Source organism: Trachypithecus francoisi, unplaced genomic scaffold (assembly GCF_009764315.1).
Source record: "Trachypithecus francoisi isolate TF-2019V2 unplaced genomic scaffold, Tfra_2.0 Lachesis_group14, whole genome shotgun sequence".
NCBI classification, from domain to species: Eukaryota; Metazoa; Chordata; class Mammalia; order Primates; family Cercopithecidae; genus Trachypithecus; species Trachypithecus francoisi.
Genome location: NW_022681459.1, coordinates 58,092,532 through 58,115,374, shown reverse-complemented (window position 1 = coordinate 58,115,374; position 22,843 = coordinate 58,092,532). Strand labels below are relative to the sequence as shown.

General features: G+C 52.1%; 1 protein-coding gene across 1 annotated transcript; it reads right to left on the bottom strand.

Annotated features, from left to right (window-relative positions):
• Window positions 1-10,273: 10,273 nt before the first annotated feature.
• PNPLA5 (patatin like phospholipase domain containing 5) lies at window positions 10,274-22,564 on the bottom strand. Its single transcript, XM_033233688.1, is given in 10 exon segments — window positions 10,274-11,476; window positions 12,145-12,261; window positions 14,876-14,975; window positions 14,978-15,007; window positions 16,952-17,137; window positions 18,238-18,298; window positions 19,938-20,147; window positions 20,407-20,472; window positions 21,535-21,767; window positions 22,163-22,564. Coding segments are annotated over 10 exon segments (1,284 nt in total). The 5' UTR covers window positions 22,353-22,564; the 3' UTR covers window positions 10,274-11,385.
• Window positions 22,565-22,843: the final 279 nt, after the last annotated feature.

The following is a 22,843-nucleotide window of genomic DNA, read 5'->3' as shown; positions in this document are numbered from 1 at the left end:
AAAGTATTACCATAGGTCAAATCGGAAACAGTTTGAGCTTGTTAGACAAGAATGGGAAACAACCCACATACCTGACAGTAGAATAGATAAATTGCGATATATCCATACGAGGGAATACTCAGTAATTTTTTAAAAAAGGAATGTAACTAAGAATGTCACAGTCAAATGATGAACAAAATAAGTCAAGCACAAAAACTGGTATGTTGTATGATTCTATTTATGTACCGTCAAAGCCAGCAAAACCGATCTATAGTGATAGAGGTGAGAATAGTCTTAACCTGGGGCATGGAAAGAGGGTTGACTGGGAGCGGACTCAAGGGTACCTACCCTCCGTAGTGTTGGAAACATCATAGCTTGCTCTTAGTGGCAGCTACATGAAGATGTAGACATAGATAGAAGCACAGACATGGACATAGATGCAGACCCTGCTTCACGGATGTGCGACCAGGGGAGTCACACAGGGTTCTGTGCTCAGAAGGGTCCCACACTTTGGAATTCCATGGTTTGTGGTCACCATCTTGAAATTGTTGCATTTATCTTTGAGTTTGTTTTGTGAGTGAGGTCTGGTCAAAATTAGCTGGGAGTAATGATGCGCACCTGTAATCCCAGCTACTCAGGAGGCTGAGGCAGGAGGATCGCTTGAACCTGGGAGATGGAAGTTTCGGTGAGCAGAGATCGCGCCACTGCACTCCAGCCTGGGTGACAGAACAAGACTCCATCTAAGAAAAAAAAGCAAATTGTTCTTCCCATATGAGTGGGCAGCAGTTAATTCGTTGAGGGCTTGTATAGAACAAAAAGGTAAAGGAAAGTTGAATTTGCTCTCTGCCTAACTACTTCAACAGGGACATCAATCTTCTCCTGGCCGCAGTGCTCCTGGTTCTCAGGCCATCAGAACTGGATCACATCTACAGCAGCAGATCTCCTACTCTCAGGCCTTCACACTACACCACCGGCTTTGCTGGGTCTCCAGCTTGCAGAGGATAAATCATTGTCAGTCTCCACAATCATGTGAGCCAATACCTTATAATATATATCCTTCTATATACATATATGAAACTAGTGGTCATATATGTAAGTGTGTGTGTGTGTGTGTATATATACACATATATATATTTGTCCTGTTTCTCCAGAGAACCCTAAGACACCATGTTAACCAGGTGATCAAAATAAACGTTACCAATGCCTATAATCCCAGCACTTTGGGAGGCCGAGGCCGGCGGATCACGAGGTCAGGAGATAGAGACCATCCTGGCTAACACGGTGAAATGCCGTCTGTACTAAAAATACAAAAAATTAACCAGGCGCAGTGGCGGGCACCTGTAGTCCCAGCTACTCGGGAAGCTTAAATAGGAGAATGGCATGAACCCGGGAGGCAGAGCTTGCAGTGAGCGGAGATTGTGCCACTGCACTCCAGCATGGAAGACAGAGCGAGACTCTGTCTCAAAATAAATAAATAATAAGAAAAATAAAGAATCTAGAATAGGCAAAAGAATTTTGAAAAAGAATAGCAGAGTTTGAGGGCTCACACTACCTGATTTCAAGACTTATTATAAAGCTAGTTACCTTAACACTGTAAATCAAAACAATATGTAACTGACATAAGCATAAAATGTAAATAGATGGAACAGAATAGAAAGCTCAAAAATATACCCAAACATCTATGACCAATTGTTTTTTGACAAAAATATCCTTAAAAAGCAGAAAGCAGTAACTTCTCATGAGCCGAAAATGTCCATCAAGGCCTGAGCCTTATAATAGAGAAAACCTCACTGCTGCACAAGGGGCATAAGAAGGGGCTGGATAGCTCTTTGTCCTGAAGAGACTCTTCTTAAGTAAGGTTCATCTAGTACATCTCCAAATCTCAGCCCTCTGAGATCCATCCCCAAGGCTGCTGGAGCTGCGACCATGGCAGGTCGCTGTCCGCGGTGCTGAACGTACAGCTTCCCCCTCATCCTCCTGCCCTTCCATCCTGGCACGCTGGGTAACCACAACTCCCGATACCCCTGATTTTCCTTTGTTATGTTCTATCTTGAGGCATCTTTTCCTATTTCTATATGCTGTCTTTTTCTTAATAGGAGAAAAGGCATACAAATTTAGTGTGCATACATGGGAGCCTTCAGAATAAAGACCCAGCTTCCCATGAGTTACAGAAACTTACATACCATGTTGAGCTTACAGAAAGAACAGAGGCTTAGATTCTGGTAAAACAGGTTATGAGAGGGGGAAAGAAACTTGACTAGCAAAGGTGTCCTTGTTATGTGGATGAAGCCTCCCTTGGAGAGAAAACTTGACTAGCAAAGGTGTCCTTGTTATGTGGATGAAGCCTCCCTTGGAGAGAACAGATGGTAAAGGGTGGGAGAGTCCCAATCGCTCTTGGATCTGGGGAAAGAATCGAAAGGTTGGGGGGTGGGGGGGAATATGGCAGCATTCATGGAGATTCTCTACAGATACAAATTTCCCCACTTAAGGTAGCTTTGCAAGGCCAGTTCTGTCAAGATGACCAAGTGGCAGCCATTTCAAAATATGTCAAAGAAATATACTTTGAGGTAAAATATTTTAATTTCATTCAATCCCCACTTTGAAACTTCAAACAAGTTTCACATATCAAAGCCAAGCTAGGATGGTTGCAGTGGCTCGAACCTGTAATCACAGCACTTTGGGAGGCTGAGGTGGGAGGCTCACTTGAGCCCAGGAGTTTGAGACCAGCCTGGGCAACATAGCAAAACCTCATATTTTTCAAAATAGAAAAATTGGCCAGATGTGGTGGCACACACATGCCCAGCTACTCAGGAGGCAGAGACAGGAGGATTGCTTGAGCCTGGGAGGTCAAAGCTGTAGTGAGCCAAGATCCTGCCACTGCACTCCAGCCTGGATGACAGGAAAAAAAAAAAAAGAAGCCAAGCTGATAGCTTTGGAGAGATTTGGGTTAGAGGTTGTTAGATCAACATAGGGAAAGCGGGGGGAAAGACAAATTGGATAAATAGGTGCAAATTGAAATATATCATCCCATATTGTCAGAGGCATTCAAACCAGAGTGGCTGCTTTTTGAATAAGGGCTGGGTAAAATAATGCTGAGACCTACTGGGCTGCATTCCCAGGGGGCTAGGCATTCGTAGTCACAGAATGAGATAATAGATCAGAACAAGGTACTGGTCACAAAGACCTTGCTGATGAAACAGGATGCAGTAAAGAAGCTGGCCCTTGAGGCCGGGCGCAGTGGCTCATGCCTGTAATCCTAGCACTTTGAGAGGCCAAGGCAGGCGGATCACTTGAGGTCAGGAATTTGAGACCAGCCTGGTCAACATGGTGAAACCCTGACTCTACTAAAAACACAAAAACTTAGCCAGGTGTGGTGGCACACACCTGTAATCCCAGCTACACAGGAGGCTGAAGCACAAGAATCGCTTGAACCTGGGAGGTAGAGGTTGCAGTGGGCCAAGGTCACGCCACTACACTCCAGCCTGGGCAACAGAGTGAGATTTCATCTCAATTTTAAAAAATTTAAAAAGAGGCCGGGCGAGGTGGCTCAAGCCTGTAATCCCAGCACTTTGGGAGGCCGAGACGGCGGATCACAAGGTCAGGAGATCGAGACCATCCTGGCTAACACGGTGAAACCCGTCTCTACTAAAAATACAAAAAACTAGCAGGGCGATGTGGTGGGCGCCTGTAGTCCCAGCTACTCGGAGGCTGAGGCAGGAGAATGGCGTAAACCCGGGAGGCGAGCTTGCAGTGAGCTGAGATCCGGCCACTGTACTCCAGCCCGGGCGGCAGAGCGAGACTCCGTCTCAAAAAAAAAAAAAAAAAAAAAAAAAAATTTAAAAAGAGAAAAAAAAAAAAGGGCCGGGCGCAGTGGCTCACACTTGTAATCCCAGCACTTTGGGAGGCCAAGGAGGATGGATCGTCTGAGGTCAGGAGTTTGAGACCAGTCTGACCACATGGTGAAACACTGTCTCTACTAAAAATACAAAAATTAGACAGATGTGGTGGTGTGTGCCTGCAATCCCAGCTACTGAGGAGGCTGAGGCAGGAGAATTGCTTGAACCCAAGAGGTGGAGGTTGCAGTGAGCCGAGCTTGTGCCACTGCACTCCAGCCTGGGCAACAGAGCGAGACTCTGTCTCAAAAAAAAAAAAAAAAAAAAGCTGGCCCAACCCACCAAAACAAAGATGATGATGCAAGTGACCTCTGCCATCCTCCTTGCTCATTATACACTAATTATAGTGCATTAACATGCTAAGAGATGCCATGGCAACATGAGGAAGTTACTCTATCTGGTCTAAAATCTTCTGTAGTGAGCCTCTTAGTCCTGAGAATAGATCAGTTCAGTTAAACAGCCATGTCTCATTCCAGGAGGTGGCATTAAAGATGGACTAGTCCTCTACCTGTGATGTAGGCAATCAGATTTCTTTCTTTTTATTTTGAAACAGGGTCTCGCTCTGTCACCCAGGCTGAAGTGCAATGGCACAAGCATAGCTCACTGCAGCCTCACTGTCCTGGACTCAAGCAGGCATCCCACCACAGCCTTCTGAGTAGCTGGGACTACAGGTATATGCCACTACATGCAGCTAATTTTCTTTCTTTCTTTCTTTTTTTTTTTTTCCATAGGGGTCTCACTATGTTCAAGACCCAGGCTGGTCTTGAACTCCTGTACTCAAGTGATTCTGCTCACTCTTCCAAAGTGCTGGGATTACAGATGTGAGCCACTGCACCTGGCCAGCAATCAGAGTTCTAATAAGAGACATTTCTATTGTGAACCTAAAGAATCTGAGACAAATCTTAATCAATTTAGAAAGTTTATTTTGCCTAGGTTAAGGACACATCCATGACACAGCCTCAAGAGATCCCGAGGACATGTGCCCAAGGTGGTCATGGTACAGCTTGCTTTTATACATGTTAGGGAGACATAAGGCATTAATCAATACATGTAAGATGTACGTTGGTTTTAACTGGAAAGTTGGGACAACTTGAAATGGGGAGGTGGGTCAGGGCTTCCAGGTCTTAGGTAGGTTTAAAGATTTTCTGATTGGCAGTTGGTTGAAAGAGTTATGATCTAAAGCCCTGGAATCAATAGAAAAAAATGTCCAGATTACAATAAGGGGTTGTGGAGACCAAAGTTTTATCATGCAGATGAAGACTCCATGTTGCAGGCTTTCAAGAAAATAGATTGTAAATGTTTCTTATCAGACTTAAGGTCTCTATTGATGTTAAATGCTGGTTGGCTTTTCCTGAATTCCAAAAGGGAGGAGGGCATAATGAGTCATGTCTGACACCCACTACCAATCATGGCTTGGACCAGTTTTTCAGGTTAGCTTTGGGGTGCCGTTGGCTGAGAGGAAGGAGACTGTTCAGATGGTGGGGAACTTCGAATTTTATTTTTGGTTTATGCTATAGAAACAGAAGAAAAACAAAGGTTAACTTTGGTGCAGTCAGTTTCTAGACTAGTTTTTTTTTTCTTTAGAGTATGTAAACCAAAAATAAAATTCTAAGGCCCCCGTCCCCCAAACCACCTGAACAGACCCCCTCCTCTCGGTCAAGGGCATCCCAAAGCTAACCTGAAAAGCTATTTCAGGCTATGATGGGAAGTGGTGATCGGACATGCCTCATTATATCCTCCTCCCTTTTGGAATCACTGATAGAAAATACACTTTTTTAATGTTTATAGTAGCTTTATTCATTCATAACAGCAAAAACTGTAAACAAAGAATTAACATATTCCTTCACTGAGCGAATGGTTAAACAAACTATGGTACATTCATACTACGGAATACTGTTTATCAGTAAAGAAGGAATGAATGATTGATAAATGCAACAACCTGGATGAATCTCCAGAGAATCATGCTGAATGTAAAAAGAGAAGCCCCAAAGGTTACATGCTGTATTATTTCCATTTATACGGTATTCTTGAAATAACAAAATTACAAAAATGGAGAATAGATGAGTGGTTGTTATGGGTTAAGGAGAGGGTGGGAGCAGAAGGGAAATGAGTGTGCCTATAAAAGGACATATGAGGGACCCTTCTTGATAGATTACATGGAAGTGATCTATCAATGGCAGTATCTTGGTTGTGATATTGGACCATAGTTTGTTAAAAATGTTTTATTTCCATAGGTAGCTGGGGAACAGGTGGTGTTTGGTTACATGAGTATGTTCTTTAGTGGTGATTTGTGAGATTTTGGTGCACCCATCACCCGAGCTGTATACACTGCACCCAATTTGTAGTATTTTATCCCTCACCTCCTTCCCACCCTTTCCCCCTGAGTCTCCAAAGACCATTATGTCATTCTTATGCCTTTGCATCCTCATAGCTTAGTTCTCACTTAGGAGTGAGAACATACAATGTTTGGTTTTCCATTTCTGAGTTACTTCACTTAGAATATAGCCTCCAATCTTATCCAGATTGCTGCAAATACCATTAATTCATTTATTTTTATGGCTGAGTAGCATTCCATCATATATATACACCACAGTGGTTCCACTCATTGATTGATGGACATTTGGGTTGGTTCCACATTTTTGCAATTGGTAATTGTACTGCTATAAACATGCTTGTGAAATATCTTTTTCATATAATGACTTCTTTTCCTCTGGGTAGACACCCAGTAGTGGGATTGCTAGATCAAATGGTAGTTCTACTTTTAGTTCTTTAAGGAATCTCCACACTGTTTTCCATAGTGGTTGTGCTAGTTCACATTCCCACCAGCAGTGTAGAAGGGTTCCCTGTCACCGCATCCATGCTAACATCTATTACTTTTTGATTTCTTTGGTATGGCCATTCTTGCAGGAGTAAGGTGCTATTGCATTGCAGTTTTGATTTGCATTTCCCTGATCATTAGTGATGTTGAGCTTTTTTTCATATGTCTGTTTGCCATTGTATATCTTCTTTTGAGATTTGTCTACTCAATTTGTTTCAATTTGCCAATTTGTTTGAGTTCATTGTAGATTCTGGATATTATTCATTTGTCAGATGAATAGCCTCAGATTCCTTGTCAGTTTAATTTACTATGGGTCACCCCCGTCCTACATTTGCATTTGCACTTTCCCTTTCAGAATGACTCCCTACCAACCCAAATTCTAGTATCCGTAAAGACCCAGTTCAGAAACCAGTTCCTCTGTGGCTAATCCCTCCTGAAGTCATTTCTCCTTCCCCTGACATGGTGGCATTTATTACATGTGTTATGGGCTCGGAGAGTAGCTGGGGGCTCTTTAGAAACCAGCTAGTCCAACTCTTGACTTTCAAGACAAGAAATTGAGGAGCTGATCGAGGAAAAGACTTGCTCAGCGTCTTAGAGCAGGTGCACAAGGAAGCTGTGATCGTCGGGGATCTTTCCGCTGCCTGGAGCACAGACTTGGGCATTTCCAGATCAGCCACTTGCCTCTCTGAGCTTCAGTTTCCTCACCTATAAAATGGGGAGGATAATGCCTACCTCTCAGGGTTGCAGTGAGATTTAGATGATGGGCTTTGTAAACTGCAAGGTGATGTGTACTTTTGAGGGTTGCATTACCTGTTATCTCCATGGAGATAGCATTAGAGGCATGGGAGCTCCTTGGGGAAGGGATCTGCCTCAGGCATCAGAAAACACCCAGCACACAACTGGTGCTCAGAAAGCCAGGCAGGGAGGCTTGTAGCTGGCCCAGGATTGTGGGCCACAAATGAAAGCCATAGCTGCTCCAGGGCTCCAGGGCTCAGAGAGTTTTCTGGCTGGGATACCAGGGGAAAGAAGAGTGTGGAAGACCCAGAATTTCAGCAGACTTGATGGGAGACCATGATACAGGGGCCAGAGAGAGCACTGACATCGCACAAGTCTGGACTCCAGTGGCAACTCTTCTGTGTTTGGCTGCACTGCCCTCCACCCAGGGGCTCATGTGAGGCTCACAGGAGGCCCCTGGTGGGTGACACACCCAGTCTGGTGCCCAGCATGCTGTAAAATGTAATTAACACACCTTCACTCCCCACTGCCCCTTTCTGAGCAGTCCTCAAGGTCATTTGATATAGTCTGCAGTAAGCACTTTATTTATTTATTTATTTATTTTTTTTTTTTTTAGACGGAGTCTCAGTCTGTTGCCCAGGCTAGAGTGCAGTGGTGCAATCTCAGCCTGCTGCAACCTCCACCTGCCAGGTTCAAGAAATTCTTGTGCCTCAGCTTCCTGAGTAGCTGGGACTACAGGCACCCGCCACCATGCCTGGCTAGTTTTCAGAGTTTTAGTAGAGACGGGGTTTCACTATGTTGGCCAAGCTAGTCTTGTACTCCTAACCTCAAGTGGTCTGCCTGCCTTGGCCTCCCGAAGTGCTGGGATTACAGGCGTGAGCCACTGTGCCCGACCATGAGCACTTAATTTTATCAAGTAAATATTCCATGAGGTGTGTGTTATCATCTCCATTCTATCCAAGAGTGGATTGAGACCTTGAGAGGTGAGGAATTTCCCTGCGTCACATCAATGCTGACTTGCAGAGATGGGACTCGAACCCAGGTCAGCCTGAATTCGGAGCCCAGGATCCCTTTTCTGCTCCATAATGTGGGGCTGTGTCAGGAGGATCCTGGTAACAAGTTGGGAATTCTGACCTGGGTCAGTTGCTAGGCTGTCAGCTGGGCCACTTCTAGGCTCCAGGAAGGGCATGACATCAATGGTAGATGATGGCTCTATAAGCAAGGTCAAGCTCATTCATTCTGAGGCTACATTAATAGAGGTAGTGGTCAGTAGGTGGGAGCTGAAAGACAATTTAGAAACAGTACTGGCCAGCACTGCTGGACTCCATGCTCCCAGAAGGTTGTGAACAAACTCGGGGTGTGGGACTGGAGCTCCCTGAACAGCATCACTGGATTGGTGATGTCCCTGAGGAGTGGTTGCAAGGTGTGAACTGTTCACCGTGGAGAAGAGTGGCCTCAGAAGATCAATACCCTTCAGCCCCTCTCTCCAGGCAGGCAGAGCAAGCAGAGTCTGTGGATCCAGGGTACAGAGCTGGGATCCATGGGGAAGCCACAGGCAGTTGGATTTTAACACCACATGAGCAAATAATCCAAGAGTTAAATAAGATAGAAACCAGGGAAGTGCTTAAAAACAATGAAGTCCTGCCAGGGATGCTGGTGAATGGTCTCTGCCATTGTCAAGTTGCCAGCAGATAACTTTGACGCATGAGCCACAAATAATAGAGATCAAAGAGATGTTTTCAGAGCAGAATGTTGTAAGCAATTGAGATATTCAACCATCTGAGCCAGAAACATTTTCCCACACCCTGCTTGGCAACGGAGGGTGACGGAGAGTGAGGTGGGAGGGGCCAACTATCTTTCCCTGGTCTAAGTCACAAAGGAAAGCAATGGAGACAAAGCACAGGTCAAAGTCCCCGCTATGTAAGGAACTGACAAGGGAGGGTGATCAAGGGAGGCTGAGTTCCTGTGGACATGGAGGCCTGTGTCTGTGACAACGGACAAAGGGCAGGGAGCAAGAATATCCCTAAAATCCTCTAAATCCTTCACCTGGTGACCCAGGTGGCCAGGTCTCCCCTCTCCACCAGGGGAGGAAATCCCAAACCCAGCTTCTGAGGGTGGAGACAGCGCATAGAGCATCCCAGCTCTGCAGACAGTGTTGTGCGAGCCACAGGCCACCTGGCTCCAAGTGGGACAGCCTTTTTCTGAGGCAGGGACAGCGTCCGTGCCTGCCCCCACTCAGGAGACGACCAGAGGGGCAGAGGCCTGCTCAGACCCAGGGGGTCCTGCAGGGAAGGGGACAGCCTCCTGCATGCTCACCGTCTGTCCCTTCCTCCTCCTTTTCCAATCCCACTGCAGCCCTGGGCCCTCCTTTCCTCCACTCGCTCCCTTCTCTCACATTTGCTCCCCAAATCCATACCCCTCGCCACGCCCCGACAGTGCCCTCCTGACCCAGCCCCTGCCTGCCCCACTCCCTCCACACGCACTCACTGCGGGCCCTTCTCTCCTTCAGTCTCACCCCAGAGCCTTTGCACCTGCCGTTGCCTCCACCTGCAAAACCCGGCCTCTCATCCTCAGCCTCAGCTCAGCTGTCACCTCTTCAGGAAGGCCTTCCTGGGCCACCCGGGCCAATGTTGCTTTCACCCCCACCCTGCCCCACTCTCACCCAATTTTGTTTTCTTCATGGCCCCACCGCTCCTGGAAAAATCTCATATTTACATTTTCCCGTTTGCTGTTCAGCGTCTGCTCCCGCACTCCCACCAGAACGTAAGGTTTCTTCAAGGCTGTGTCCCCAGGGCCTATAACTCACTAAGCATAAGCTGAATAAATGAATGAAAGAATGAATGAGTGGCTCATTGTCTCTTTATTTATTTATTTATTTATTTAGAGACAGGGGCTCCCTTTGTTGCCTGGGCTGGGGTGCAGTGGCGTGATCATGGTTCACTGCAGCCTTGACCTCCTGGGCTCAAATGATCCTCCAACCTCAGCCTCCCAAGTAGGCAGGACTACAGGCATGCACCACCATGCCCAGCTAAGTTTGTATTATTTTTTTTAGAGACAAGGTCTCACTATGCTGCCCAGGCTGGTCATTTTCTCTTTAGTTCCCACGTGTATCCCTTTGCTTCCTGTTCTCACTCACGCCTCCATGTCTCCAACCTCTCCATCTCCACTGATGCTGAGCATTTCCTTAGGGCCTGGCCAGGGGCACAGCATGGGTACTCAATGGGGAGAGCAGTGACTCGTGGAGAGGCCAGAGGCCAAGTGTCCCTGGCATCCTCTCTGCCCGAGGTAGAGGCACAGCTACGTCACAAACCTGCAGGAATGAGGCTGTAGGGGCAGCAGGGGTCACTGGGCCCAATAGAAGCACACACAGCTAGGATCCTGAAACGACCCGGACCCCCCTCTCCTCCTCCTCCCGCTTCCTGCCAGGGCCTTCCACCCTCTGGACCTGATAGGAAGTCAGAAGTCAAGGTTTCCTGAGTGGGGTATATCCCGGGGGTCACCCCCAAGGGCCACTACAGGACTGAGAAAGAGTCTGTGGGGGGAGCACCCCCATCCCATCATCTCGATTGGCTCCTCTGGTCTCTGACGTGGGCATCAGGCACTTTCTCCGTCTTCTGTGAGGTGCTCTGTGGGCAGCTCCATGGCAGAACAGGAGCCCATCTCCCCAGCAATGCTGTCCTCCTAGCCCCCCGTGGAAATTCTGGAAATAAGACATGTCTCTGCGGCTGTCCTGCTTTCTCTCTCTGATGAGACGGGGCAAGAGGTAGGGCAGGTGACCTGGGTACACAGTGACTGGGGACATGCTGACAGGCTGCGCCCCAGGGAACTGGCTCCAAGCTGCAGGGTCTCCACGGAGATTGGCAGGGCCTCCTCCCACTGGGGCTGATGTGGGCACACAGGACAAAGGCCAGAGCAGGAATCAAGGGACACCAATCACTGAGCTGGCCCAGCTCAGTCCCCTCAGGCCTGCTGGGTGGGCCTGAGCTCCTCCATATAAGGAGCTATCTGGGGTTGGAGGGGGCTTGTTTCCAGCACGCCAGTGGCCGGAGGGCTGTGGAGGGAGCAGAAGCCACGGGTAAGTGCCTAGGGCTTGGGAAGGGTAGGTGAAACCATGTGGGTGCAGGCGCAGCCATAGTGAGCCCAGGTCACTCTTCCCCCAGATCCTGCTCTGAGGGAGGACCTGTGGCCCTCAATGTGGCTGAGCTGGAAGTGTCAGGGAGGTCTTGGGATGGCCACTCCCCAGAGGACTGCACTGATGTCCCTGCTAAACAGATAGCTGTCGAGTGCATGGGGGAGGGCCACAGGGGACCCCCCAAGTCTGGAGGGCTGGTCAGAGGAGAGGGACCAGGCCAGACCACACAGGGCCAGCCTCGTCCGAGGTCACATGGGGACGTGTGGAACAATGGCAGGAGGACTGGCAGGGAGCTGGTGAAGCCACAAGAGGCACCTGTCCCATGGGCGGCCCAGTGACTGCACCTGGCAGGTCATGTGGACTGACCAAGGTGACTGTCATAGAGTGTCTAGCACAGGTCGGGTGCATAGCAGTGACCAACACATGTGCCAATGGCTGCATGAGTAGGCCAGAGGGATGCGGGTAAGCAGGTGGGCAGGCAGATGGCATGGACAGCCTGCCCAGGGTCCAGGGATCCAGGGAAGCAGCTGGTGCGTTCCCCCCAGCACAGCCACCCCCTCTCCGCCCCTGCCCTCTGCCCACCTCACCTGATGGGCCCAAGGAGCTGGGCCTTGGTCCTGGAGAAAACCTCTAGGGCCACGCTCCTCAGCAGGCCCTGCATCCACCACAAGTCCGCCGGCACATCGGGCAGCCACGCCACCAACCTGGAGGAAGGGGCAGGTCAGCTTTGCCCAGGTAAGCCTGGGGTGTGGCCCCACCGAGCCCACCCTCCCCACAGACCAGAGCCAGGGGCCCCTGCACCTGAGGGCTGCCCAGGTTGTGGGAAGAAGTGTCAGCAGTGTCGACCACTGTTGCAGAGCAAGTCAGAGCCACAGGGGCACCTGCAGGGTTGGAATGATCCGAAATGGACTCTGAACTTGGCAGAGGTGGCCAGGCCTTAGGGTCCTTGACTCCCGAGGAAACAAGTGGGAAGCACAGGGAGGGAGACAGTGGGCCTTTGGGGTCAGGCTGGCTTGAGGGTACAGCCCAGCTTCCCTGCCCATCAGCTGGGTGACCTGCACAGGTCAGGGAACCTGTCTGGGCCTCCGTTTCTTCACCTGTCAAATTAGGACAGTCACCTCACCCGTAGTTCCTAATGTCCTCCTTATCTCCATCCATTTGTCTCTCTTCTCTCCAGGCCAGCCCCTGCCCTCCCCACCCCACGCCCGTGTGTCCACTCTCCTCTCAGAAGCTGCTGGCCCTCCGAAAACACAGCTGACAGAGCCCCCTTTTGCTCAAGATGTCCCCGTGGTTCCACACTGCCTCCATGGTGGAGCCAGCCCCAGATTCAGGGTTCTCGGAACTGCGTCTGATCCCAGCACAGAGGAGAGAGAGCATGAGTCTGTCTGTAGGGCCACAATCCTATAGGGCCAGGCCTGAGAAAGCTCTGGCCAGGCACCTCAGACACTGGCCACTGCAGGGCCTCAACCTGCACCACAGCACCCTTGGAGGGGCCCCTACACCAGAGTTCAAACTAGGCTTGCAGTCCAGAGAGTGTGGTGTGATGGCAAGACATAAGCTGGACTGTCACCTCCCTTGTTCTGGACCACCTGCCTCTATTAATGCAACCTACGTTGTTGAACATATGTATTGTGAAAAATACAAAGAGTGAACTTCCCTGTGGTCTGGGCAGGCTCCCCTTTGGGGCTCATACAATGAATTTGTTTTTAACTGAAAAGGTTGGACTTTACATTTATACTTTTGGATTTCAACTCGTGGTTTCTGTAAACAGCTCAGCGTGAGGAGAATCTGTTGGTAGAAAGCTCTCTCCTGGCTTTGGGCCACTGGCAGTTTAAACAGCAGGACTGACCCATGCATTAACTCAACATTGAGCAGGACAGAGACCTGTGGCTCACCGTCACAGACCTTCTTCCGGAGAAGAGAGAATTTTAAACAATACACATCTCCCCATGCCACCTCCCTGCTCAAACCCTTCCCAGCCTTTCCACCACTCTCTGGACAAAGACTAGCTAAGCCGGCTCCAGAGCTCTGTGCACTGCCCCACCAGCCTCCTCTGCCTGGTTTTCAACAGCAGTAAAGCTGAGGCTCCAGCTTTACTGGCCTTCCTTCCTGCTCCTCGAACAGGCCTTTCTACCTCCTGCCTCTGGGCCTTTGCACATGCTGTTCCATCTGCCTAGAACATTCTTCTTGTCCTCTTTGCCTGGTGGACGCTGACTCATCCTTCAGCGTATAGCCTGAGTCATCTCCTCTGGGCAGCCTTCCCTGGCCAGAGAGTCCCTAGATTGAGCTGTTCAGCTGGAAGCTAGTGGAGGCCTCTCCCAGGGAACCTCTAGGTGGAGCTGTAGTTACAGGTGAGTGTGTGATAATCTGTAGGTGGTGAGCTCCACCAGGCCAGGAGCTGGGTCTGGGTCAGGGCTGCCTCCATGGTCCACAGCCAGGCCTTGGCCCCTGAGAGATCCTCAGCAACTGCTGGTGGAATGAATGAACAACTGACACAGAGGGACACATTAACCAGCAAGTTAGAATGTTACTGAGGGCCTAACCACAGTCGGCCTGACTTGGAAGGGGCTTGTTTTACAGAAAAGGAACCTGTAGTGGTGGGCTCACGCCTGTCGTCCCAGAACTCTGGGAGACTGAGGCGGGCAGATTGCCTGAGCTCAGGAGTTTGTGACCAGCCTGCGCAACAAGGTGAAATCCTGTCTCTACTAAAATACAAAAAAATTAGCCGAGCATGGCAGTGTGCGCCTGTGGTCCCAGCTACTTAGGAGGCTGAGGCAGGAGAACTGCTTGAACCCAGGAGGCAGAGGTTGTAGTGAGCCAAGATCATGCCACTGCACTCCAGCCTGGGCAATAGAGTAAGATTCCGTCAAAAAAAAAAAAAAAGAAAGAAAGAAAGAAAAGAAAAATGAGAAGAGAAGAGAAACCTGTAGCCCAGAGAGGTCAAGAGACTCGGGCCCAGCCACACAACCAGCCGGAAACTGAAGAGACCCAGCCCCAGTCACATAGCCAACCTGAGATTCTGATGGGTGGAGCAATGGTCAAAGGTCACAGAGACAGTGTAGGGTCCAGGGGGAAGACCAGGAGGACTCCAGCTTCCAATCGTACCCACCATGCCCCTTCCCCACCAGTCTCGTTTTACAGAGGAGATCACAGAGGCTGTGAGTCATGCAGCCAACACCACACGGTGTGGAGACAGCAGCTGGGCTCCCCCCACCCCACCCAGCCCTGCCCACCCAGTGTGCCAGCTGCCCCTCCTGCCATGGGCACCAGTCTCTGCCACAAGCCAGGCCCTCCCCAGGCCCCCTGGCTGAGCCTTACCTTCTGCTGCGGAAGTAGACATACTCAAAGGGCAGCGTGCAGGGTAGCAGCACGTACGTCAGCACCTGTCCAGGCCCCGAGCGCCAGAAGCGGGCCCACGGCTGGGGTCCCTCGTACATGCTTTCTTCAGTGCTGCAAGAGAAGCCCCAACATGGCCCTGCCCACCTGGAGTCTGTGGACCGGCAACCTGAGCGCCCCCATCTCACACAGTAAGAGGCTGCACTCCCTCCACCTTCTGCAGATGAAGAAACAATACTGAGCCACCCCCGACCACGGGCCAGCAGGTAGCTATGCACTCTTCATTGTCCGTGAGACAAGTGGTGTATGCCCTCTCATAGATGAAGAGACTGAGGTTCAGAGTGGAGAAGTGACTTGCCTAAGGACCATCAACAGGAAGTGGCAGGGCCAGGATGGACTTGAGGACTCTCAGGCTCCTGAGCTCTTTCTACCTCTCCTGCCCCTCTGGAAAGTCTGTGGCCTGCCAGGCTGGGACAGATGCTCTCACCACACTCTCTCAATAACAGTAACACGACAGTGTTATTAATACCCACAGCCACAACTGTGACCGCAGCAACCATTTCTTGGGTCCTCTATTCACTGACCTGACCAGAGTGGAAGGGACCAGCATCTGGGCTGGAACGGAGCCAAAGCCCAAACCCCAGCTTCCAGACATAGCCCAGGCCACAGCTCAGGCCACCACGTCCACTCTGGTCACTGCCCCCTGGAGACGGGGCATTTGAAGATTCACAGGTAGCACAGGCCAGACACTCTGCTCCACATCCACCTGCCGAGTGTCCTAGGATGAGTCCTAGCTTCCTTCTCTGTAAACTGGGGATCCCGGCAGGACGCTCCTCCCTGGGCAGGCAGGTGAGGATTAGAGATGAGATTCACAATTCCCTCCCCAGCTGGCGAGGGCACAGCACCCAGGAGTTGGTGCTCCACCCAAGGCAGCTCTCTGGTGCCCCCGTGTGGCTGCAGGGACACTACCGGGTTCCAGAATCCCAAGCTTGGACCTCAGGGGCTGGGCACAGGTCCACGGCCTTTTCTGCATATCCTCGTGCGGCCTCCCGGCATGAAAAGGGGCCCCCTCCTCGTCCCCTTGCCCACCCCACTCTCCCTGATCTGGCCTCGACCACCATCACTCTCCTCCCAGCCTCCCTTCAGCCTCTTTGGGTCCACCACCCCCTCCCGTCCAACTCACTCCCTTCTCCCACAGCTTTCAAGGCCACCTGCCCACCCTGCCAGCCTCCCAAGCTCACCTCTGCTGCCTGCCCCTCATGCTGCAGCCACAGGGACCTCCTGGCTCTCCCTCACCAACCCCAGGACCTTTGCATGTGCCAGGGGGCCCTCTCCCCAATGCTCTTTTGCCTCTTGGCCTGGCCAACATCTCCTTTCCAGTTTCACTCAGATGCTGCTCAAACTCACCCCCCGCCATCATTGCATGTGCCTGTGGGACCCTGTACTTTCCTGCTGTTGCAGTTGTGACATTTAGTCACAGAGCAGGAGAGCAGACTAAGTGGTTCCGAGTAGAACCCCTGGTTCTGCCATTTGCTACTGTGTGACCTTGGGCAAGTCGCTTAACTTCTCTGTGCTATGGTTTCCTCATCTTTACAATGAGAACAATTCTGTACTATCCTCAGATGGTTGTTGGAAGGATGAAATGAGTTCATTTTCATCTGGGGAATCCAGAACCCTCTGTGTGTGCCTCTCCTATGTCTGTCAACACTCCTGCCTTTCCGGGGCAGTGGGCAAAGACCTGGCTTTTGCAGGCACAGGCTTGGGTTCAAATCCCCTAGCTGCAGGCTCTGAGACCTTGGTGAGTCCCTTCCTTTCTCTGAGGTTTGGTTTCCTCATCAGTGAAGTGGGTACGAATAATGCTTAGGCCCAGGGTTGTGGGGAGGAATGAATGATGCCACATGTAAAAAGCCCATAGTACCACACTTGGCATTTAGTAGGTGCTCAGTAAATGAGTCTTGTCCTCTTCCAGACCACGAGTGCCTTCAAGGCAGGGTCCCGGAACCCGGTCCCCTGAGTGCAGGGCCCTGGTAGGTGAGCAAATGCAGGAAGAGTCCCTACCAGCCTCCAGCTCTAGCGAGAGCTGCTCAAAGTTGGGTATGTCCTTGACTTGCACGTGGGGCACTTTCCAGTTGAGAGACAGGCCCCTCTTCTGGCATTGGTCACAGCCAGCATCCCAGTTTCCATCAGCCAGGACTGGGGGTTCCTTAGACACCAGTGTCCATAGCACCGGCTCCTTGGTGAGTCCTGGATCAGGGAAGGGAGAGGATAAGTCAGGCATCTGAGCCTCCCCAAGGCGCCCCATGCTGCCCACATCCCTCAGTGCCCAAACCCAGTTCTGGGGATCCACTGTGCTGGGGAATGGATGCATGGCTTATTCCTGATGACTCCCTTCTGCCTTCCCCGGCCCTGCTCTGCCCACTCCCTGCCCACTTTCAAGTGGCTCATCAGAGCCCAGACCCCAAAGACACAATCCAGAGTTCCAATTCTGGCTCCACCACCTGCAAGCTATGTGACCCAATGCCCTTTGCCTCAGTTTTCCTCCCTGTAAAAAAGGAAAAGTAAGACCTGCCTTATATGGTTGCTCTGAGAATTAAACAAGATAAATACATAAAGCTTAAGCTCACATCTGGGCACATACAAAGCGCTCAGCAAATGCCTCCTGATTGTGTGTTTTTGGTTGCAACGTAGGACTTGAGCACATGAGTTCGGGAGCCAGGCGGCCTGCATCTGAATGTCTACTCCACTAGGTTGAAGAGCACTGTCCTGTGGATGATGTTCAGACTCTCCAGCCCAGACCTCTCTGGCACGCCCACAGCCCCATGAACACACACACGCACACACACCTCCTGCCATATTGAGTTATGTGCCCTCAAGGTGCCTGCCTCTGTCCCTTCTCTCTTGTTTTTCCCTCTGCCTAGAATGCCCTCTTCTTTTGCTGGAATCTTCATCTTTGCCGGCGTCTTCATAATGAACTAGTCAAAACCCAGCTTATCTGTCACTGCCTCCAGGAAGCCCTCCTTACCTACCCTCAACCCCCAGGCTGAGTCCAATGCCTCCTCTGGACTCCCACAACCTTGAGCATCCCGCCATCCCTGCACCCATCTCCCTGGGTTGTCTCTCTCTGGGTCTGTCCCCCTGCACCAGGCTGCAGGCTGTTCAACAGTGGAACTTGTATGTGACTCTTCTCTGAGTCCCCAGTACTCAGCTCAGGTCCAGCACAGAGCAGATGCTGAGGACAACGGTGAGTGAGTCCAGGTCCCTAGCAGCTCAAAGGCCCAAGAGGCAGGATCCACCTGGCACCATGTGGGACACGATCCGCAGCCACTGTGGGACCTGCCACCTACCACGTCTCTCCAGGAACCTCAGAGCATCCAGGTAGCCTTGCCTGCAGTTGTCGGCCACTACCTGCCAACACACAAGGCAAGGGTGGGATGGGCAAGGCCTGGACCTGCCCCTTGAGCAGATGTCACAGGCCAGAGACTTCTCTTTAACTGGAGATAGTCCCAGCCCAGCCTATTCTCCCCAAGTGACCATTCAACTGGGCTCAGGGACCCCTGTGGACCTTAGCACTGGGCAGTAGGGGCCAGAGGCCTGCGGGTACATCTGCTTGGCTAGTTCTGTCCCTGCAGACCCATTGCATCTCCCCTCTGAGACACCCGGGCTGCTCTTGCCCCAGCCATTCCCCTCTCTTGCCTCAGTTTCTGCCTCTGGAAAATGGGATAACAAGGCCTGGGAAGGCTGGGACTTTGGCCCCTTGTAGGGCAGTGGATGGGGGTCCCCTTTGCTCCTTTGATGTTCACCCCCAAGGCAAGACTGAGGTAGGCTGAGGAACCAGGAGCCCCACCTGCCTGTCTGATCAAAGCCCCACTGGTGGCAAAGGGTGCTGTCCCCCTCACACCCTCACTGTGAGACTTCAGCGTGATAGTGCCAACTCTCTGAGTGCCTCAGCTTCCTTATCTAGAAAATGCGGCTGGGGTTTCCTGCCCACCCAGGGGTGTGGGGAGTACCAGAGTAAATGAACATGACCTTGTCTCATGACTTAGAAAGCACTACACAAACCTGAGAGGTAGAAGGGACGGGGAAGAGCCAGGATGTGGTTGGGGCAGAGGAGTGAGTGTGTGTGAGTGTCTGTGTGTGTGTGTGTGTTTCTTTCTTTCTTTTTTTGTTTCTTTTTGAGATGGAGTCTCACTCTGTCACCCAGGCTGTAGTGTAATGGCACCATCTCGGCTCACTGCAACCTCCACCTCCCAGGTTCAAGCAATTGTCCTGCTTCAGCTTCCTGAGTAGCTGGAATTACAAGCATGCGCCACCACGCCCAGCTAATTTTCGTATTTTTAGTAGAGATGGAGGTTCACCATGTTGGCCAGGCTGGTCTCGAACTCTTGACCTTAAGTGATCTGCCAGCCTCGGCCTCCCAAAGTGCTGGGATTATAGGCGTTGAGCCACCGCACCCAGCCAGGAGGAGTGTATTTCAATAGTTGTCAAATTATCTATTTTCCAGGAATACCAAGGGGTAAAAAACCCTTCCTTTGTTTTTTTCTTTGCATTTGTGCCTTGCCTCCACAGTGGTTGGTCAATTTGGCCACAGTCAAGGACAGTGGTCAAGAGCGTGGGCCTCAGCCAACTGAAGGTCTGAATCCTGGTTTTACTGCTTCCAGGCTGTGTGACTTTGAACAAGTTGCTTAACCTCTCTCAGCCATAGTATCCTCCCCTGAGAAATGGAAATAACAGTACGTGCCTACAGACCCTGGCCCAGAGGAGCACAGGCAAAGGCCCTGCTCAAAGGCCAGCTCAGCAGAGTTGGCATGAGTGTGTCCCATTGACCTGGGGCCAGTCCTCACTCATCACTGGCTCAGTGCGGCAAGAACAGTAAGGACACGACTGAACCCCATTAGGATTCAGGTGTTTGGCTTTGAGACTGGGGACATATGTTGTAACTGCCTTGAGGCTCAGGGGGCAGTGTGAGTTAGGAGCACACAAAGTCTGACTCACGGGACCCTTGACCGTGGCCAAGCCTCTAACACCATCACGGGGCCAGACCTACCTCGAGGCTGGGGGGTATGAGGCTTATGAACCCCAGGAAGAAGTTCTTGGTGGAGATTTGGAAGCTGGCGTTGAAGGCGTTCAGCTCATGCAGGTTGGGGGAGGTGCTCTGGGGGCAGATGTCCACTGTCCCATGGAAGGGGGACACTGTGATGGTGGAGGGGCAGTCCGCAAAGGGTAAGTTGTTGCTCAGAGCCCCGTCGATGTAGCGCTGCAATTTGTGGGAGGCAGGTGGGTGGTCCTGCCCTCTCAGAGGGCCTCCCACACTGGCTGCAGCCGGTGACCCTCCAGCTGTCCCTGAGTCACAGGGCCACTCCAGCCCAGGAGGCTGAATGCCCCCTAGGAGCAGGGGGAGGGCCTGGCACACAGTAAGTGCTCAAGGAGCACTGGTTTCCTCCACCCAAGCACCTCTCCACAGTGTGCACCCTAGGCTGCCCAGAGCACAGAACAGGGTTCCAAAGTGCACTCACCTCTCCTCTGAACTCGGGAGGGATCAGCCCACAGTAGAAAGGAAAGTATAAGGTGCAGACCAAGGCCTAGGAAGAGAAGAGTCAGCGGGAACACAACTGTACATGCTCCTTGCATTCAGAACCTCCCCTGTGCACGGTTTCTAATCCCAACAGCCTGCAAAGGAGGTGTCATCAGTCCCATGTCCAGATGAGGGAGCTGAGGCATCACCTCCCAGCCAAGCTCTCCAAGGGAAGCAGGGATTGGAGCACCTCTGTCTTGACACCCACCTCCTCTTTCTGTGGGTGTGCAGGGAAGGAGGTCAGGTGTGGGCTCCTGAGGAAGCCAAACGGGACCCCAAAGAGTGACCCAGAATCCTTGCCTGTGTAGCAGTTGGGATGGGGCCTGACACATAGTAGGTGCTCAGTACACATTAGCTGCTGTCACTGTTATCAATCTGTGGGAATAAAACTGTCACCTGCATCGCCATCTGGTCAGAGCCAGGATGGGTTCTGCACCTCCCAGACAGAGTTGGGATGCTTCCAAGGGTTCCATGAGACAAAGTCCTATATTCAAAAGTTTGCAAGCTCTAGGTTGGTGGTTCTCACCTAGGAGTGATATTCTCCCCCACAGGACACCTAACAATGTCAGAGACATTTTTGGTTGTCACACTGTGTGCCTGCACTTGAGCGTGCACACTTTTGGCAAATGTCAATAGTGTCAGGGTCTATGTGAAGCCTCCTTTTTAGACATCCTATTTCATTTCGATACTGGATTGTTCCTGACCTCCTTACTTGGAGATGAGTTCATTATTGATACCACCTCCCCCCCCTCCCCCCACCAACGAGCATAGAAGCCCCAGGGAGGCAAGAGTTTCTGTCTGTTTTGCTCCCTGTTACAGTCACAGTGCCTAGAACAGTGACTGGCCCCAGCCAGACCCTTCTGTGTGCAGCAACCTGGGAAGTCTCCAGACCCACCCTGCCGACCCTCTCTGGGCCTGTTTCCTCAGCTACAAACAGGTCCGCCCGCCCTCCCTCCTTTCCGCCCCTGCAGAAACGTCTGCCGGGGAAGTACCCGGATGTCACTCTGGACTAGCTGGAGCCCGCCTGCCTGCCGCCCACCAGCCAGGCCTTGGGTCCCGCCCAACCCACCTGGATGAGCTCATCACGGGTGGCGAAGTCAGTGACCAGGAAGTTGCGGCCGTCGGGCCAGCGGGTCAGCGAGATGCCCAGACACTGGGAGGCCAGGACGTGGGCGTCGGGGGGCAGAGTGTCCTGCAGCTGCCGCTTGATGTGCTCGATGGGCGCGTAGGCCGGGTGCAGGATGCCTAGGCTCAGCCGCTCCACCTGCCTAACCATGCCCAGGAGGTGGGAGCAGCAGAAGTCTGCAGGGGGTGCAGGGAAAGGGAGACCTCAGCGCCCAGGGATCCTGCGAGCCCCTCCACACCCCCACACCCCCTCCTAGGTGCAATGGGAGAGGGGTCCTCCCCACTCCAGCTCGGAATTTCTGGTCTCGGCCCCGGATTCAAATGATCCGTTCACCTTTTCACTTTTTGCCCCAGCCGACCTGGGAAACAGAGTTTCTGGCTCAGAGCCACGATCCCTCCTCTGCAAATGGGGGTCACCTAGTCCCCAGCCCTCGGGGTTCTCATGGGATTAAATGGGGCCGTGCCAGGGGTAGAGGGCGCAGAGCACAGCGCCAGGCGCCAGCGTCTCTGGGCTCAATTAGCTTCCGTTAAGGTGTCCCTGCCCCTTTTCGCCCTCACAGTCCGGGACTCACCGACCGACTTGCCGCAGAGGATGCTGACTGCGTTGAGCGCCCCAGACGAGGAACCGTAGATGCGGCGGGCGCCCTGGAGGAGGCGCGGGGCGCGCTGGCGCAGGCACTCGGTGGCGCCCACGTGGTAGAGACCCAGGTAGCCGGCGCCAGCGAAGGACAGGTTCCAGCTGTCCTCCTCTGAGAAGTCCATGGCGGGTGGACCGGGCGGGATGATCCGGACGAGATGATCCGGACGAGGAACGGTCACTCCGTGACCGGGGATGGGGCCTGGATGCAGCCCTAGACGGGGCTGGGCCCAAATGTGGGCTCTGGAGGGAGCCGGGCTGGGGCTGGTGCTCCCTGCGCCGCCCCCGGGTTGCGTCACGTGAGCTCCAGCCAATGAAGTCCGCGGGTCGCGATCAGCCCCCACTCCAGGTGTGCGCCAGTTGTGCCCCAGAAGTGCTCGCGCGTGTGTATACGCTGGCGCTGCCCCCAGGCGCCCGCTCCGGATCCGCATCGGGTCATAGATTTCTGAGTGACAGGGCAGGGGAGTGGGACTAAATCTTGCCTATCTCTGGTAGTCTGGGCAGATGTTATTCCAGTCCTCATTACGCAAATGAGGCAACTGAGGCGCAGCCCAGGATGGTGACAGCCAGGAAGTGGCAGAGTCGGACCCGGGACATCTGGTCTCTGAGGTCAAAC